The sequence below is a fragment of the Rana temporaria genome, chromosome 4, assembly GCF_905171775.1.
Source record: "Rana temporaria chromosome 4, aRanTem1.1, whole genome shotgun sequence".
Lineage (NCBI taxonomy): Eukaryota > Metazoa > Chordata > Amphibia > Anura > Ranidae > Rana > Rana temporaria.
The window spans coordinates 260,783,586-260,803,573 of record NC_053492.1 but is presented as its reverse complement, the minus strand read 5'-3'; the positions used below and the strand labels follow the sequence as shown (position 1 = coordinate 260,803,573).

Below are 19,988 nucleotides of genomic sequence, written 5' to 3'. Positions count from 1 at the left end.
TGCTGTGCATTGAGCTAAGGCAGCCTATGCAAAATGCGTCACAACAGTAATAGTACTTGCTACACTTTGGTTATACAACAGATAGTGGTACATCATAGTGAGTTGTGGTGCACTGCAACATAGGTGTGTTGTGGAAGTTGTTTGGGGTGCCATTCAAAATGATCAGCACTGTGGGGCACCAACGGACATAACAAGCTTTACTGCAATACACTGGTGCGAACAGACCTTTAAAAAGGCCTACAAAAAAGAATGGGATGGGAAAAAAAAAATTGGTTTTTGGAACCACCTAATCTCACTGGTAATCTCATTCGATCCACAATTGATATTTCAGAATTGGGTAGGCTGTAATGGACTAAAGTACCTACTGGCTCTAAATCCCTCTGGATCTCCTCTGGTGGGATTTTCTGCAAGAGCTCCCAAACCTGGTCCCCCATCTAACAGTTTTATGCTTTCTTGCTGTAACAACGGGATCTCAGTTTACCTGTTTAAATTTACGTACTGTAATACAATAAAATCATGCAATGCAAAGGTTAAGAATTTCTTGCGAAAGTCTTTGCATATGATGAGCCCTGGAAATTCTACTAAAGTAATCAAGCTGTCTTCGTTCCCCAGACATTTTATCTACAAGAATTTGAGCAAATACTTTATCGCAACAAATACCTATTTTTAACCTATTAGTCACAAATGTCTCAAATTCCTCCATTCAGTGAAGCCACAGTAAGGTATTCACATCTGCAAATCAAAGATACAAATGTCACCCATCTACAACTGCCAAAGCAGTGGAACATACAAAGCTCTTCAAAATATTTACAGGTGTTTTAGGAATTTACATAAAAAGAAAGTCTGTGATATTGTATAGTCCATTTTGATTCCTTTAAAACAGCCATGCATCAGGGGGTTCCTGTTAACGGACAATACGAATGCATTTTATTACCTTTTGTATCATTTGACCCCAGTAGTGTATTTAGGATTTGTGCTCCCCTAGGCCTGACTAAACTCATGCAGCCCCTAATTTAAATATGACCCACCCTCCCTGTCAAGGCCACACCCCTTTCCGTTTAAGACCCACCCTAAAATTTCCGAGTGGGGACACTACTTCTTAGAGCCTGGGGGGGGGGGGGAATGGATTCCCTTAATTTCTTAAAGAGGAAGTAAACCCTCAGATATATATATATATATATATATATATATATATATTATTTTAAATAACCTGCTCATTATGTGTCACTTACCTGAGATCGAAGCCCCCGAAGTCTGCCTCAGTCCCGTCCACCGCCATGTCCCCTCGTCGCTAGTTCCTGTTTTCGCCGCTCCGGCAATGTGATTGGCCGGAGCGTCGATGACATCACTTCTGTGCATGCGCGCGGGACTGGCAGGTCCCTGCACATGTGCGAAAACACAGCATTAACCCCGTTAATGCAATTCACAAAAACGGCAACGCTCAGTGCGCCTGCGCCGTTGCCTACAGCGGGCATGCGCCGTAGACAGCGGTGCCCATCTCTGAAAATATCTCCTTAACCGTGTAGGTCATGTTGTATTGTCATGTTGTAAAGCGCTGCAAAAACTGTTGGCATTGTATAAATACTGTATAATAATAATGTGTCAAGTGATTCTCTTCTTCTTTAGACTGACATATTCAATATTTTTTGTGAATGAATTCGTTTTTCCATCACATGCTATGGGTCAGGACAGAATGTTTCTGACTTGTATGCTTTTAGATATATATATCCACCTGATAAGATGATAATGACAGCAGTGCAACAAGTTCACTAAAACCAACCATACCAGAATGTTAATTACGTTTGACATCAAAGTTGGCCCATCAATCTGCTAAAGATTACATAAGTGTAGCTTTATTATTAAGAAAAAAAAATCAAAGTTAAGCGTTTTTTTTTTATGTTTGGTTAGTTTAATGTCTTCAATGCAAAGAGCCATAAAGTGAAGATCTCTGCACGCACATACCTTTAGTTGACCATCAGAAATCATGTAGAAAAATAAATGCAGTTAGGTGAGAAAAAACTGGATAATGAAGGCATTACTAGCATCATGTTGGCTGAACATACCTCAGTTTATCCCTACAAGCCAATCATGAGCTAGATTTAAAGTGGTTGTTAACCCACTTTGCCAACTTTACACAATCCTCCTCCTTCCCCAATGACAGACTGCTCCTGTCTCTGTGTTTTATTTAAAAAATGCCTTATTTACCGTATTTTACAGTGGTTTACCGGTGATCACTTGACCTGCCAGCTCTCTCCTCTGCCCAGCTGACAGATGTAGTGGGCGGGGCCGAGATTCCCCCGCTGTCGTTAGCCAGGATACGTGGATAAGAGGAGAGAGAGAATTGGCGAGTCATGTGATCGCAGGGAGCCGCTCTGAAATTCGGTAAAGGAGGCATTTTTTTTTATAAAACACAGACAGGAGCACTTGTCAGTAGGAAAGGAGGAGGATTGTTTAAGATTTCAAGTGTTATGAGAGCAGGAGTTGCGGGAGCGGGCACTGTCACAGGATCCGACAGACCGGGAAGGAGGGGGGAGTGAGCACAGAGGAGGTGTCGGAGAAACATATTATAAAGAAACATATTATACTTTGAACACTAGATGGCAGCGTGTGTTGAGTGAGAGCTGTCAGAGAAACCTTCAGCTGCAGACTGGCCGTCACATGACACGCACCACATGACTTCCTAGCTGCCTATAAAATCTGAGCAAGTGCTCAGAGGAATTGCTGGTTTGTCCTCAGCCTCCTGTACCCGAGTTCCTGTTTCCTGTTGATAGATTACCTGCTGTGACCCGGATTGACCCCGACCTACTCTGATCTTTTCCTGGACCCAACCTTGGCTTGTTTTACGGATTTTGTTCCTGTCTCCTGTGTTTGACCCTCTGCATGTGACCCAGATTCAACTTCAGTCTCCTGTGCCTTGACCTTCTGCTTGTGACTCAGTCTTGCCTCCTGTCTCCAGTGCCTTGACCCCCAGCCTGTGACATGGATTGTCTGCTTACCCATGTTTGATCCTCAGCCTGCTCCGAACTTTCTACCTGACTTCTCCTGCTGGATCCTGATACCCATCGGTCCCTGCTCCAGTTCTACAGGACTTCCATGCAAGCTCTACCCTGCCAGCTGGTAGCTTGTGCCATCCACCCTCTGTACCACCTCCAGGGGGCAGACTGCGCTTCATCGCAAGAGCGAAACGCTATTGGCATCTCGGCCTTAGTGAGTAGTACCCTATCCTGATAGGAGGACAGGAGGGCTGCGGATGACAGAGGCAAGTAAACTGACCACAGTGTCAGGGGTCAGCAGCCATGATGCAACATGGTCAGTTTATGGGGGGGGTGACAGGATCAGCCAGGTACTACACAGCACAAGCACTGTGCTGTATAAAATGCTTTAAAGGAGCAGGATCCATTGGGGGGGGGGGGGTTAAACGCTTTAAGATACTAAGATTTCAGAGATGTACTATTTTATATATTATTTTCACATAGTTCAGTGCATCCTGCAGGTGTCCTAAAGTGTAGCTATGGTGATAGAAATATGGTAGTTGGCACTGCTGATGGTCGGTACTGGTGTAGAAAAGCGTCTGCTGCTGCCTGGTCTGAATACATGCTCCTACACTTTGTTTCTGTGGAAGGCTGTGCTCAGAACCTGATGACATGGGTAAAGAGGAAGAACAACTGCAGCAGGCAGTCTGCACAGACTGGGACCTAAGGTCCCATTTACACTACAACACAAGTAAAAACGTGCTTACAGTCAATTTCACTTCTGCATGGTCTTATACGCATTTCCATGCATAGGTATTTTTTTAAGGCATGTTTCCGCAAGTGTTTTGGTGTGAACTGTGCGTCATTGCAGTTACCTGCGTTTTTCCATAGTGTGAACAAGCCCTAACACTCCTGAAGTGTTATATTCATGTTAAACCTCCATTTAATTCTACTCTGCAACAAGCATTTGATTAAGTCCCCATCCATGCTTAGCATCTCTGTGCACATATTTTTTGTGTTGCCTGCATTTCAGGCTAGCTAATGGAAAGATAGTTACTAGGCAAAAAATGCACATTTTTCAGGCAATCCCATTGAACTGGGGCCGGTGTCCGTCTCCCAAAAAAAGCTCTCATACTTTTTCAAGCAATGAACTTTAAGCAACACTATGCTTAGGTGTGAATAGCACCATTGAATACATTGGAAATCCTAGGGCCGAGCATTGAAGTCCTTCTAGTTAAGCTTCAAATTGTGCTTCAAATATCTCAGGTATGAACAGGGCCTAAAAACTTGAGCAAATGTGTCTGAGTAGGATATAATCTTCACAAATTATTATGTGTCTGCATTAGTTTACCAATGTTTAGCAAGATCCTAATTAGATGTTTATTTTTATCAATACTTGTGAACATTGGAACATAATCATTACTCTGGAGAAACGTCATTCCAGACATAAGTAAGTTCTGTTACACCTAGCCTTCAGTAAAACACACAGACTGGTCTGATTTATGCAATGCGAACACCATGAGAGAAAATATAATAAAAAATTGAGCCGAGTGGACACATTTAAAAAAAAAAAAAATTGGCATGACTTTTCCTATGCATCCAAATCTATGGCCCTGCTGGAAGAGCCTTAGCTGAACAGGTGGGGACATGACTGTTTTGAGGAGACCCAATAGGAGGAGGAATGGCCAACCCCTTCCTCCTTTCCCTTGTTCCCTTTTCCTCCCCAATTTATTTATACCGTTTTTTTTATGAAGGCAATCTGGCTATGGAAAGCTGTGTTGCCGATACAAATGCACCACTTTTCTATGTTAGAAGTATACCTGCCCCTGGCCTTCGTAAGATTTGTTCAGTTATCCTTGATAGGATGTCCCGACCCTTTGTACCCTAGTACTTTTTTTCTTATAAACAAAGAGTTGACAAAAAATAAAAATAAATTGGGTTGTGCAACCATATTCACCAAAATGATGGTGTTAATGTGCTCTAATAAGGGACCTCTGGAAAAGCCAATGCATTAAACATGGGCAATTTGTTTACAGAGCACCTCTACTTTGTGCCTCCTGTATGCCATTTTTACAGAATTCCTTATTTCCCACCCTGTAGACACAACAGGAAGTGAGGAAATATCTCCAAAAGTGGTGTAAAACTCTTTTTGTCACTAGAACAAGTGTCCACATTGGAAGATTCCCCCTCTATTCCTGTCCTGGTCACAGCTTAAAATTTTCGATTTTCACACACACTTAGAACAATTGGAGTGAATAAATCCCCCAACACAGAGACACAGACATCACCTGAGAGGTGTTCTTTACACCTTCCTCACTCTCTCCAAAACTAAAAAAAAAAGTTTGACCTTGGATATATTTTAACACAAATAATCTATTCAAATTGCCATTATGCACAGTGGGGTGCGTTTGTATAGATGATGTTTTTTTTTTTTTTTTTTAACAGATAGATGTTGGTTTTAGCATGTCCCAGAAAATATAAATATAAAAGCTACTGGGGAAAAAAAAGCAGTAAATAAGCCACATAAATCATACTGGTCCGTATAACCAACTACTCAGCAAAGCTCCTCACTTGAGGCTACTTTTTGTTCAATCACTAGGCACTGGACAAAAGCAAGCAATTTACTGCAGATCCTCCTACATGGCCCATTTCAGTAGGTACAAACATTGCTCCTGATTTATCTTGTGGCCTTTCCGATGATACTTATCTGAGCTGGGCCATTTACGTTTTGTGAAGGATGAGTTAATGCAGAAAGGCGTAGAGTGGATTCTAAGGCCAGCCATAAACAAAGCAAATATCTTTCCTGCAACCACAGGTTGTAGGAAAGAAATTTGCTTGATTCCCCCATCAACATGTTGATGCGGAAATCCCTCCTGCCGGGCTAAGACAGTGATTATTGCTAGTGGCTATAGCAGCCGCTAGAGCAGGGATATGCAATTAGCGGACCTCCAGATGTTGCAAAACTACAAATCCCATCATGCCTCTGGGTGTCATGCTCGTGGCTGTCAGAGCCTTGCTATGCCTCATGGGATTTGTAGTTCTGCAACAGCTGGAGGTCCGCTAATTGCATATCCCTGCGCTAGAGGGATGCTGGTTGTACCCAAGCCTGTCCATACATGGTTTGAATCTCATCCGGTTCTGCAGATTCAAATGGCCTGCTTAACCCATTACATTCGTCCACACTTGAGGGTCTCCAGTTGGCCTTTGAACTCCTCAACTTGACAAAAACGAAACTATAAAGCTAGCAACAAGGGCAGGCCTGACCATTTCCTGCACAACTCTCATGAATATCTAATGGTCGCTCAAGGCTTAGATTTCAGTAAGATAAGCCTAAATAAGCTACATTTTACCATGACCATGTGTGTAATGTCCATTTAGTTAAATGTGTACTCTTACAGGCTGACAGTTGGCACATTTTTTTTTTTCAGGATACAGCATCAAACACATTAGTTAATTGTAATGGTGAGTATCTCATGTCCTTCAGGCTGCTGCTTCATGTAAAAATCCTTTATGCTGCCAGATACTGCTCAGAGGAATGATCGTATGATGCTGCAGGTGTAACAGCAGCAACTTCCAATGTGAAGGCCTTGAACAGCTTGTCTGCCTCATCTTGCTCACTATTCCAGTCACACATTTGAAATATTATTGTCCCTAAAAGCACCACATTGTTCTGTGAATGCAGGAGGAGTGGATGAATGACAGGATCTCCCCTGCCCATCTACAGAGCACAATGATAGGCAAGTGCCGCAAGTCCTTCACGTTTGCAACACTGGAAGATTGCCACTCTGGGCAATATGCTGCATTATGAAGGTTCTTTTTACATGAACCAGCAGCCTGCAGGATATGGAATACATTACAGCTAGCTAATCTGTTTGATTCTGTATTGCTAATCCACCCCAAAAAACAATGGCTTAACTTCAGCTGTAAGAAAAGGGTAGTCAAACCATCAAGCAAAAATAGTTATCCTAGATATGGGCCATATCTAAAATACCTAAGAGGTATATAAGGTGTGATAATGTAAGTCCGAACTGGACTGAAAAAAAATTGGCAAACACCTCTGCATTCTTTAAAAGATTGGATGAAATTTGAAGACGACGCTCTTTGTGACCTTCAGTCAAGATTCGAGGCACCATTTTTGCGGAAATCTTTCTCATTCCCAAATCCTCCGTTAAAATCTGCTGCACAGTTTCCCTGTTCATGTTTAATTCTTCTGCCATCATTCGCACACTCAATCTTCGATCTGAGCGTACAAGAATTCGGACTCTGTCCACATTTGTATCTGTCCTCTGTGTTTTTGGCTGCCCGCTTGGATCATCGTGGTCACCTTCCTGCCCCTCTTTAAACTGCTTATGCCATTCAAAAACATTTGATTTCTTAATGGAATGGTCACCATAAGCCTGTTGTAACAGAGCTAAAGTTTCACTCGCACTTTTTCCAATCTTCACGCAAAATTTGATGTTAATCCGCTGCTCCAGATTACCGTCACTCATTTTCCAACAACAGCACAACACACACGTGTTATTTCTTCTTCTACGCCATAAAGATTGAGTCAACTGGTCTGCAAACCAGGCGAGCTCAAGTAAGAACTCGTCACAACATGCTCGAGTATGAATGGCTCACCACCATAGTGCTACACTGTGGGAATTCCGGGAATTAAATTGTTATAGCTCTTATGTGCAGTTAATTCTATAGTGTGATGTTGGGACAACAGCATCTATAAAAAATGTTGCTTCTTGTCTGGAACCAAAGTGCAGACAGGATTACAGGTGTGATCATGACAAAGTGTCAATTTTAACCCTCCCTTGTTTACAGATTTGCCATTGCTACATGTAGTAAGCAAGTGTGTAATATCACAATACACCAATCACCATGTGAATTACAGCAAATCATTGCCTTGCATATTATTGTTTAGTACATTGTGTTTTTATAATCTTGGTACAGTTTTCCTTGTACTAAAATTGAAAATGTAATAAAACCCACATGCACTTGATAAAATAGGTACTTTTACATAGGGTGTACTGCATATTAAACAAGCAATAAAACTATAGGAGACTTTTTTTGGGAAGTAGAGACTCCACTCTATCATTATCTATTTCTGTAACAATGCACAACTGTTGCATAAACATCATGCAAAACAAAAGGTGGTAAATCTGCTTTAAAACTGAAGGGTTTTGTGGGACCCGCCATGGTGGGACCTTGGAGTAAACATGAATGCACTTAGTAGTGGTATTGTTAAGTAATTTCCAGTTCAATTGTCCAACAATTTGTGATTTTGTGTCATACTAGGGGCAATTTAATAGGGGCTAATGCCCACTGGTACATTCTTCTATACATTGCAAGCATGCTGGTGTATTTTGGAGCCCAGGAGCCTATGGTGCTGGGTATATATGTCCCTAGACTTGAATGGGCCCAGGTAGCTATATGCAGGTACAGTATCTCACATTTTTGTAAATATTGTATTATATCTTTTCATGTGACAACACTAAAGAAATCACACTTTGCTACATGTAAAGTAGTGAGTGTATAGCTTGTATAACAGTGTAAATTTGCTGTATACTCAATAACTCAACACACAGCCATTAATGTCTAAACTGCTGGAAACAAAAGTGAGTACACCCCTAAGTGAAAATGTCCAAATTGGGCCCAAAGTGTCAATATTTTGTGTGGTCACCATTATTTTTCAGCACTACCTTAACCCTCTTGGGTGTAGAGTTCACCAAAGCTTCACAGGTGGCCACTGGAGTCCTCTTCCACTCCTCCATGACGACATCACAAAGCTGGTGGATATTAGAGACCCTGTGCTCCTCCACGTTCCATTTGAGGATGCCTCACAGATGCACAATAGAGTTTAGATCTGGAATCATCTTTACCCTCAGCTTCTTTAGCAAGGCAGTGGTCGTCTTGGATGTGTGTTTGGGGGTAATTTTCATGTTGGACTACTGCCCTGTGGCCCAGTCTCCGAAGAGAGGGGATCATGCTCTGCTTCAGTATGTCACAGTACATGGTGGCATTCATGGTTCCCTCAATGAACTGTAGCCCCCCAGTCCCGGGAACACTCATGCAGCCCCAGACCATGACACTCCCATCTCCATGCTTGGCTGTAGGCAAGACACATTTGTCTTTGTACTCCTCACCCGATTGCCGCCACACACGCTTGACACCATCTGAACCAAATAAGTTTAGCGTTGTCTCAACGTTCTTGTGCATCATCTTTAGAAGAGGCTTCCATCTGGGATGACAACCATGCAGACCAATTTGATGCAATGGTCTGAGCACTGACAGGCTGACCCCCCCCACAGCTTCAACCTCTGCAGCAATGCTGGCAGCACTCATATGTCCATTTCCCAAAGAAAACCTCTGGATATGACGCTGAGCATGTGCACTCAACTTCTTTGGTCGACCATGGCGAGGCCTGCTCTGAGTGGAACCTGTCCTGTTAAGCCGCTGTATGGTCTTGGCCACCGTGCTGCAGCTCAGTTTCAGGGTCTTGGCAATCTTCTAAAGCCCCATACACACCATCAGATTATCTGCAGATTTTTGTCTTCAGATTTACCAAAACCATGTAGTACAAGGGCTTGCCTGATTGCATACAAATTGAAACTCTGAAGGTTTGACCTCATATTAGATGGTTTTGGTAAATCTGAAGACAAAAATCTGCAGATAATCTGATGGTGTGTATGGGGCTTTATAGCTTAGGCCATCTTTATGTAGAGCAACAATTATTTTTTCAGATCCTCAGAGAGTTCTTTGCCATGAGGTGCCATGTTGAACTTCCAGTGACCAGTATGAGAGAGTGAGAGTGATGACACAAAATTTAACACACCTGCTCCCCATTCACACCTGAGACCTTATAACACTAACGCGTCACATGACACCAGGGAGGAGAAATGGCTAATTGGGCCCAATTTGGACATTTTCACTTAGAGGTGTACTCACTTTTGTTGCCAGCGGTTTAGATATTAATGGCTGTTTGTTGAGTTATTTTGAAGGAACAGCACATTTACACTGTTATACAAGCTGTACACTCACTACTTTACATTGTAGCATTTCTTCAGTGTTGTCACATGAAAAGATATAACATTTTTTTTTACAAAAATGTGAGGGGGTGTACTCACTTTTGGGTTATACTGTATGTGCAGCTACTTGCATAAAGTGCAACATGCGTACAAACGTGAGTTTCCGAATGCAGACAGGCGACATTCTGGACCTTACATCTGTACATATGCACCAGCCTCTTATACCCATTCATGTCTACGAGTGTCTGTACGCAGCATCACCTGGCGCACCAAAATACTGTACATCACTAGGTTTATGCTGTAAGGAGGTATGTGCCCGTGTATATGAGCCCTAACGCATGTGTGACATATTTTTAACTGTGTAGCCTTGCGCCAAGTTCACGAAACCCAGGCAACTTTTTCATTCTTATTACCAACACAAGCTACAAATTAATGTAGATCTTCTTTGAAACACTTTTACATTGCCTGTTGCAATTGTTGCAACAAATTTATAAAACAATACATAAGTATCAGTGATAAGGAAAGCAGAGGTAGATAAGACCTCTTCCATGTTGGAGTAAATTTTAGTATCATGTTGAATCCTTGAGATAATTCTGTATCGGATTCATATACACCTCTTCTGGCAGATGAATCTGTCTCAAGTTGCGCCAATTGTTGCTGTGCCGCAAGCTAGATTTCTTATGAGTATCTGCAACGCTCTTGGTGAATTTCACTGACTGTTTTTAATGTTGTGGGAACAGTTCCCATAAGGAGAAGATTTCACATTTTCCTCCTAAATAGCACTCCCCACTCTAGGCAAACAGATACTGGTAGTACAAGCTGCACCAGATACAAAGAGCTATCTGTTTTCAACATATAGCAACAAGACGCCAAGCTACATCTTCTGTTTACACTCGTATGTCTTCCTATAATCCCTCATCACAGTCCAGCCTCCTTTTACTGAGCGAAGGACCTCGAGCAACAAACATTATGGACACCTTGAAATATTTCACACTTACCATGGCAAACTGTGCAGCTGTATCTTAGAATGAAGAGTAGATCGGACATCAAATAATGGAAAGCATTCAAGACAGACACCAAATGTAGAAAGAGAAGATCTGAGGGACTGAATTTTAGTTTTTCTTCCTCTATGGCTATTCCCAGATCTTAAACAATCCTTTTCTTCTATCTACTGGTGAACAAATGATTTTTCCTCCTTTCTTCACAAAGCCTAGTTTAGCACGCAAAGGAGTCGGATGACACAGCGAAGAGCTAGCTTCAAGTTTTCATGTCCTCGCTGGTTGTGTACCTGTGTGTTTTTGAGTGACAAGGGTTAACTAGGTGTGAGCATGGTGGGTGTGCCAACAAACTTCCTGACAAAGCTTCTCAGACAAGTACAGAGTCGTCATTTGGCAGAAGATGCAGAATGTGCCTAACCTAATTACTGGGTTCGGAGTGGAGCTATCGAAAAAATTAAATTACTTCATTTATGGAAGAAGGGGAACTCCATTGGAAGTGTTGATGTGCACATGATACTTCCTATAAATCATCTATATCACTGAAGGTTACAAATTGTGACACTATAGGGCTGACTCAGTTACGCATTTGTGACACATTTCTGGTGGTGCGTATGTAGTCAGAGGTTTACGTCAAATTAATTAAAACCATGTGACATTTTCAATGTTAGTACCAACAAGTGCGAGAAATATAAGTAGTTATTTGTGGCACTTTTACTGTGTGGCGCTATTGTTAAGACAAAGTCATTAAGGAATACTGCCATATTGGTGATAAGGAAATTGGGAGGTAAAAAGTAAAAAAGACCTCTTCTGTGCTGGAGTAAATTGCTGATTGCATCGCTTCTCACTACGCATCATCAGAGAAAACAAGGAACATCTCTCACTGACCTCAGCTGAGGCCACACTCATTCAAACATGCATGCACTAGGTTGGTGAGCAGTGTTCCTCCTTTTTCTGAGGAGGCTTCTACACCCGTGAATGGTGCAAAGGCCCCTGCTTCCATTAATGCAACCAGTGGGGAGATATCTGTATCAGCTTAGAACGGCACTGCGAGTTATAACTGGCTCCTTCTTACGGGCTACATCACAAAGTCACGTGATGTCATGCCACATGGACCAGAAGTAGGATGATATTTTGTTTATAACCATGCTATTATATGTATACAGTGTAGTGCACCAAGACAAGTGCACTTTTTAAGTTGAGTATTCTTAATGTAATCAGTGGTTTCTAATATAAGTAGTCATATAAATGCAGAGAGCACTATGTATTTTCTTCTTTTTTGAGCATCTTATATGCATTGACCTTAGGATGAGCCTGGATGGAGCTGAATTGAGAACCTTGAGGATTCCATAGATAGGAATACCATTCCTGGTTAAAGCACCCTGCCTGAACATGAGATCAAATTTTAGTTAGGTCAAAAGATCAGGTGAGAATATCATAATGAAGGTGGTGGGCATTACATTGTGTATGGTGGATTGGATACTGGATTATTGAAACAATAAATAGAGAATCGTGACATTTTTCACTACACAAGAAAAATATAAGTTAAGGACACGAGATTGTGGATGGACAGTATATAAATGTCATTTGAAATTTTGGGTGTTTTAGCTATGATAACACATGTATGTGAATATGTCATAATGAGAGAATAATTGACACTTTATATGATATATTTTTTGGCAGTGGCACTATTGTATATTGAGTATATCAGTGGAATTATTGTGTCACGGTATTATTTATTTCACATGTTTTGTATAAATACTGTGCAGAACTATTCAAATCTACATGGAGTTTGCATGCGATATAGGAACTTTAGATTGCAAGCTCCTGATGTGAATGCACATTATGTAAAGCAGCACATAAATATGCCTGTAATAAACACATACAAATACTTTGCTTTCCAGGGGCAGCTATCATTGTATTAAAAGCAGGAGCATATCCTTTGTATGTAAATTTGTTACAAAATAAATCTTATATTCAGTTTATAGAACAGACACGCACAGAAAGAAAGATACAGTTAGTATTATAAAGATCCAACAAAAATTACGGGGTACTAAGCAGACTGGCTTATTTTTGTCCACTAGAACTACTTAATCGCATTTGCTTTACAAATGGATTTTAGTGGTAGGTAGCTCTCTAATAAAATTAGTGCTTTCTTATCATACAAGAAAACATCCAACATGCTGGAAGATTTTTGCAAAAAAAAAAGCATTTAGCAGGCTCCCCTTATATGAAATGCTTATACCCAAAGACTGATACTGCAGCAGATTTTTATGCCGACTCCTGATGATTAATTCCTGACCAAATCACAGACACCGACTATACACTGGCAGCCTATTTCATATAAACTAACTGCTTTATTGCAATGTGCTTTAACAAATGTATGTGCGTCTTGGTGGGCTGCAGTGTGTGATGCCTTGATCTCTACTGTATGGTGTGTTGGGGTGTCCTTCATAATGAATGGCACTGCACATAAAGCAGGTGAGTTGAAGTGCAGTAATACACACATTTTACTATGTATTGTTTCCACACACAAAAGTGTGAATGGGCCTTTTATCTCTTCTGATAATGCTGAGATAAACGTATATAACTTTTTTTTTACTGATTACACACTCATAAGCATTACAGCGATTATCCCCTACATGCATTTGGCAGTGGATCTGCTCCAAAGGTCCGATTACGTGTTGCTGTATGATCAAATTTCTCCCTCTATTGCCACCTTCATTTGATCTGACAGTGACACTGATAGATAAAGGATGTCTCATCAGCTGATTAAATCAAAGAATATCAACGAGTCTTGAGTAAATATTGTGTCATTGTTTTTGCTAAGGTTAAATGTACATGAAAGCCGGTTTTATTGGTAGTATATTAGTCAGGTGCTTGTTGTAATACTGTCAACAGAGGCCACTGACATGTTAGACAACTTCTTCTTAAAGGGGCAAAATTGTATTCAGATAAGTGTAAATTGTTAATACATTTAATGATATAATTGCTTTTTATCCTACATACTTTCTTTATATTGTTCTCCACATATTCAAGCAGACCAAGCTGTCCAGCAAAATTTAAGAAAAGCAGGGGTTGCTACAAACTATATCACAGCCAATGGTGTATGAGCAGTTGCAGCAGCAAATAAATAAAATGTGAACAATGGGAAAAAAGTTGAGTCTTACCAGCACCCTTAGAGTGATATCATTTGTTCCAAATGCTTATACTCAATGATAGGTGGTTGCTCTTATCTGTGCAGTGGACCAGCATATGTGTAAACTCTGGGATGTGCTTGGAGATTGAGGTAGGTTTGTGCAGCCAGACACTAGTGTTTGGCAAACGGTTCGACCCGAGCATCAGTTCAGGGAACACCTGAATTTAGGGTGTTTGGTGGATGTTCACCCCACTGAACGCCCTGCATTCTGCACCCTGATTGGGAAAAGCTCCAGTAAAACAATTGTAAAAAATCCCCCCAGTTCATACCAGAGCTTTTGGCTTTTAAAAATATGCCAAAATATATATATTTTTTAAAACCATGTGGGGTCCCCCCAAAATCCATACAAGACCCTTATCTGAGCACGCAGCCTGGCAGGTCAGGAAACGTGAAAAATTCGATGCTGTTCCAACGTCCATACTTAACATTGGCTGCGCCATCTTTTTGGTGGTTTATCTTTGCGCCTGAAAACGCCTTACGTAAACGACATATCTTTACTGCGATGGGCGTGCGTACGTTCTTACTGCGTGCGTATCTTGCTGATTTACATATTCTAGGCGTAAATCAGCGTACACGCCCCTAGCGGCCAGCGTAAATAGACAGCTAAGATACGACGGTGTAGGAGACTTACGCCGGTCATATCTTAGCAACATTTAAGCATATCTCAGTTTGAGCATGCGCTTAAATATACGACGGCGAGGATTAGGAGTTACGACGGCGTATCTACTGATACGCCATCGTAACTGTACCTGAATCCAGCTACATTCTTTTAACTTTTTGATTTAATAAATATCAACATTTAAAAAAAAAAAAAAGTTTTCCTCAGTTTAGACCAATACGTATTCTTCTACGTATTTTTGGTAAAAAAAAAAAAACGCATTAAGCGTATATTGATTGGTTTGCGCAAAAGTTATAGCGTCTACAAAACAAGGGATAGATTTATGGCATTTTTATTTATTATTTTTTTTTTTTACTAGTAATGGCGGCGATCTGCGATTTTTATTGTGACCGTGACATTGCGACAGACATATCGGACACTTTTGACACGTTTTTGGGACTATTCACATTTATACAGCGATTAGTGCTATAAAACTGCACTGATTACTGTGTAAATGTGACTGGCAAGGAAGGGGTTAACACTAGGGGGCGCTGAAGGGGTTAATATGTTCCCTGGGAGTGATTTCTAACTGTAGGGGCAGGGGGGACTCACAAGGGGAGGAGACCGATCTATGTTCCTCTGTACTGGGAACACACATCGGTCTCCTAACCTCTGACAGGAGGTGAATCTGTGTTTACACACACAGATCCACACTCCTGCCGTGATTGCCGGCAAACGTGGGTGCCCGGCGGACATCGCGACCGCCGGGTCACAAGCTTTGCCGCCGGCGGTGCGCATGTGCCCCCTAGCGTCCGCGATGCACATGACATCCACATTGAAGGACGGACAGTTCCTGCCGACGTCATATTATTATGGCTCGGTAGGGAACTGATTAAGCATCATTAAAATCACTACTCCTGAAAAAACAATAGTATTTAAAAAATTTTTTGCATTGATACATGTCTCCCAGGGCAGTACCCAGACCCCCATACCCCTTTATGGCCAATTACTTGCATATAAGCCTTCAAAATCTGCACTTTAAAAATGTTCCTGTTCGACTCCCATAGACTTCAATGGGGTTCATTCGGCCCGTCTCTACCAGCCTCCTGTCATTGATTTGAACAAGCTGCCTGCACAGAACACTTGTGCAAAAATATAAATAAGGCATGTGAAATAATAAAAAAAAGGAATTCATATATAGAATGCTACCATTGTATGCATTAAAGAGGCGTTCCGCCTGAACGAAAATTAAAATAAAAGCCAGTAGCTACACCATACTGCAGCTGCTGACTTTTAATAATAGGACACTTAGCTGTCCTTTGAGTCCAGCGATGTTGGCACCTGCAGCTGATGTTTCCATCAACTGTCGGGTGCTTCCGCCATTGTGGGTAAGGGAACCCGGCAGTGTAGCCTTTCAGCTTCACGCTGGGAACCCTTCTGCGCATGTGCGAGGCCCCACTCCTCTCTCCTATTGGCCCGGCGGCCGGGGAGGAGGAGAGAGCCCCGCGGTGACGGCGGCCCGAACTCCCAGAAGTGTGACGGAATACCTGTCAAAGACAGGTATCCTGTCCCCCCCGGAAAGGTGCCAATTGTGGCACCGGAGGGGGGGAGGAATCAGATGAGCGGAAGTTCCACTTTTAGGTGGAACTCCACTTTAAAATACAGAATACAATAGCTTTCACTATACTGGCCCTTTATAACCCTATGCTATATGTCATATAGACTATTGTATGATCATCAGCTGCTGAAAAAAATTTCTGACTCGTATAGCTAGTCATGACCAATAACAAGTTACAATTCCAATGCTGTCATTCATAGTTTTTTTTTATTTTTAAGACAGCTGCAGGTTAAGACACAATGGCGGTGATGTCAATTGCTTTAGGCCTTTTTCACTGAAAAGCTGAACATTTTTAAAGTATGCAGTTCAAAGAGAATAGTTTCCTACCAATTGTAGCAAAACATGTTTACAAAAGTTGACAAATTTCTAAATTAATGTTTTAAGATTTAGACCTCGAGCACATTGAACGTTATAAAAAAGTAAGTAACCTTGGCTGTAGAAAGCTGTTTGCAATATTTCTACTCAATAAAACTTTATGAAACAAAAAAAAAAAAGAAAGCTGTAGCTTTGGAGTGAGTTTTTCAGCATTTTTTGCACTAGCGTTTTTTGCTTTTTGTTGATGTAGTGTTTTTTTTTATATAGCAAAACTATACTCCCATAAAAGCTTATGGCTCGAAAACGCTGATAAATGTAGTTAGATCTGTTTTACAGCTGAAAAACACTTCTGAAAACCCACTAGTTCTGTGGGTTTTTCTAGCCAAAAAAACACCACTGCCAACAACTTCTGATATCAGTCTATGTTTGCATGGACACATAGGATAACATGCTGGGGTGTTTATTGGTTGCAGAAACCAAAAACAGCAGCTGTAAAAACGTCCAGTGTGCATGAGAGCCAGTTCACACTGGGGCGACTCGTCAGGCAGCTCAGCCGCCTGACGAGTCGCGTCCCATTCAATGCAATGGAACCGTTCTAATAGGAGCGACGCAAGTCACTTCGATTTAGAGAAAGGTTCTTGCACGACTTCGGGGGCGGCTCTGGGCAACCTGCATTGAGTTCTATACAGAAGTCGTTTTGCAGGTCGCCCCCAAAGTCGTGCCGCGGAAGTGTGAACCGGCTCTTAGGCTTATTGTTAATACAAATTCTTATTTTGGAAACATATATAACAGGGTCTATACATGAAGCATGCTAGGATTTCTAGCCTAGCATTACCTTTATGCTTTCTGTCAAACTGTTTAAATCAGTTAAAATATTGTGTTTCTGCTCATCAGGGGGCAGTGGACCCCAGGTTTAGCACAAGAGCTGAACAGATGCTCTAAGAGCCTCAAAGTGTTAGTAAAGGTTCATTTTTTTTATTTATTTTTTTAATAACAAACATGTCCCTCGGCGGCTCTTCCCTGCAAGAGCTAACCCCCTTCTGGGAAGCACTCTCCCACGGGGGTTAGATTGCCAGCGCACTCCATAGCCGCCAATGTATCACTCGGCCCCCTCCCCCCAGCGTCATTGATTTGATTGACAGCAGCAGGAGCCAATGGCTGCGCTGCTATCAATCATCCAATGAAGAGCTGAGAACAGCCGAGAAGACCGGGCCAAGAAACCAGCGTGTTCACGACGTGGGACTTCCGAGGGCTCAGGTAAGTAAACAGGGGGCTTGTAAGCATTGGATGTTTTTTCACCTTAATGCATAGAATGCATTAAGGTGAAAAAACAGGAACCTTTCAACCCCTTTTAGCCTCGTACACATGATGAGAACATTGGATTAAATGATCGTCCATTTTTTTTTGCACGCTAGTCTCATATTGAAAACCAATAAATACCAATAAAGTTACGGAAATTCTCATACAACAGAATACAACTTCGGAAGTCATGTAATGTATTCTGACGTTTCTGAGCATGCATGGTCTTGGTCTTCCAGTTTGTTTTTGGAGAAATACTATACTGATTAAACGAAAATCATTTGTTCTGGTATCGTATGAGAAACATTTTTGTGCTTGTCCCTTCGTATAATTTCGGATGAACTGTTGTGATCGGCTCTCGAAAACTGTGTAGTAACGATTAAGATTATTGTACTATCACTTCGAAAACTGTAGATTTCATCCGATTTTTCTCATCGTATGCACTAGGCATTACTTGGAATTAGTAGGATGCAAGTGGTAATATTGATTTATAAGACAGTGCCTTTAGATGACAGTCTTTTTGGCTAGTTTTAAAAATGTTTGGTGGATTTTCCCTTGTTTACCATTCCTGGTGCAAAAAGAAGTTTCGAGATCCGTTCACAACAGTTCATCCGATGTTATTCGATTGGACAAGCATGGAAATTTTCCTTGTACGATACCAGATCGTGCGACCGTCCAAAGTGCGGTGACGTACAACACGTACGACGGGACAATAAAGGGAAAGTTCCATTCAAACGGCGCCACCCTTTGGGCTGCTTTTGCTGATCCTCGTGTTAGTAAAAGTTTGGTGAGAGACAATTCGCGCTTTTCAGTCTTCGTGCCTTTCAGTCAGTTACAGCGTGACGAATGTGCCATCTCCATAACGAAAGCTAGTTTTACCAGAACGAGCGCTCCGTCTCATACTTGATTCTGAGCATGCACTTTTTTTCCCCCTCGGAAAAGCCTACACACGATCGATTTTCCAGACGGGAAAAAGTCAGAAGGGAAAAAAGAAAGCTGGTTCTCTTTTTTTTCAGCAGTTTTCTCATCAGGAAAACCTGCGATGGAGCATACACACGGCCGGGATTCCTGGCCAAAATCTCTCATGGCAGTTTTCCCGATGGGAAAACCGGTTGTGTGTATAAGGCATCATATGAGAAGTTTCAGGACTTTAGTAACCTCTCCATTTTCGATATGCGACTAGTAAGCAAAAAAAGTCGGACGATCTGTCGTCCGATTTTCGGATCGTGTGTATGGAGCATTAGACATGGTAGGTTAAGACAGTGTCCCACCAATGCTTTATCCTTTTTTTTCCTCCATCAACACCTCCTCTCTTGGTTATTTGATAACCTCCTATGAAATCCAATACCATCACTACGCTGATGACCCCCAAATATATCTCTCTACTCTTGCTAATGGCTCCTGCTGCTATCAATCTATCCAATGAGGCCCCGAGACAGTGGCTAACCAGCACTAATTAACTACCGTATTTATCGGCGTATAACGTGCACTTTTTTCCCCTAAAATCAGGGGAAAATCGTGGGTGCGCGTTATACGACGATCCGCTGTCTCTGAGCGCCGCCGCCGACATATACCGAGCGCAGTACACTCGGCCGCGCTCGGCGAGAGGAGCTGAGCGTGGCCGAGCATAGCCGAGTGTACTGCGCTCGGTATATGTCGGCGGCGGCGCTGGAGACAGCGCGGGAGAAGCGGGGAGGACACCACCGAGGCCGCAGACGGACGCCGGGCAAGACACCGACAAACTGTAGGTAATTTTTTTTTTCAGGAATTTCCCTTCTAGATTTGGAAAGCGTGCTATACGCCGGTGCGCACTATAGGCAGATAAATACGGTACTTATCCATCTCCCCTTAACTATAATTTTTGCATACAATCAAATCATTTTTGCAATACAATATCTCTAAAAGTAAGCCTGGTTTGTCCTAAATAAACAATACATGTACTACTTTGTTATAGTCAACTAAACAGGCCCATAGCA

General features: G+C 41.9%; 2 protein-coding genes across 3 annotated transcripts in view; both read right to left on the bottom strand.

Annotated features, from left to right (window-relative positions):
- Positions 1–19,988, bottom strand: part of CRYBG1 (crystallin beta-gamma domain containing 1) — a 326,501-nt gene that overhangs the window by 132,320 nt on the left and 174,193 nt on the right. Inside the window, exon 1 of one of the 2 annotated variants that reach the window (XM_040350182.1) lies at positions 10,987–11,308. The exons of the other annotated variant lie outside the window; for it this stretch is intronic. Coding sequence (XP_040206116.1) covers positions 10,987–10,989 — 3 coding nt within the window. The 5' untranslated portion in view covers positions 10,990–11,308. Of the gene's footprint in view, positions 1–10,986; positions 11,309–19,988 lie in introns of those variants that run through there. 2 annotated transcript variants of the gene reach the window in all.
- Positions 6,056–8,429, bottom strand: LOC120937174 (protein GVQW3-like). The gene has a single exon (XM_040350184.1). It carries the CDS (start codon positions 7,460–7,462, stop codon positions 6,938–6,940), a length of 525 nt encoding a protein of 174 aa, XP_040206118.1. The 5' UTR covers positions 7,463–8,429; the 3' UTR covers positions 6,056–6,937.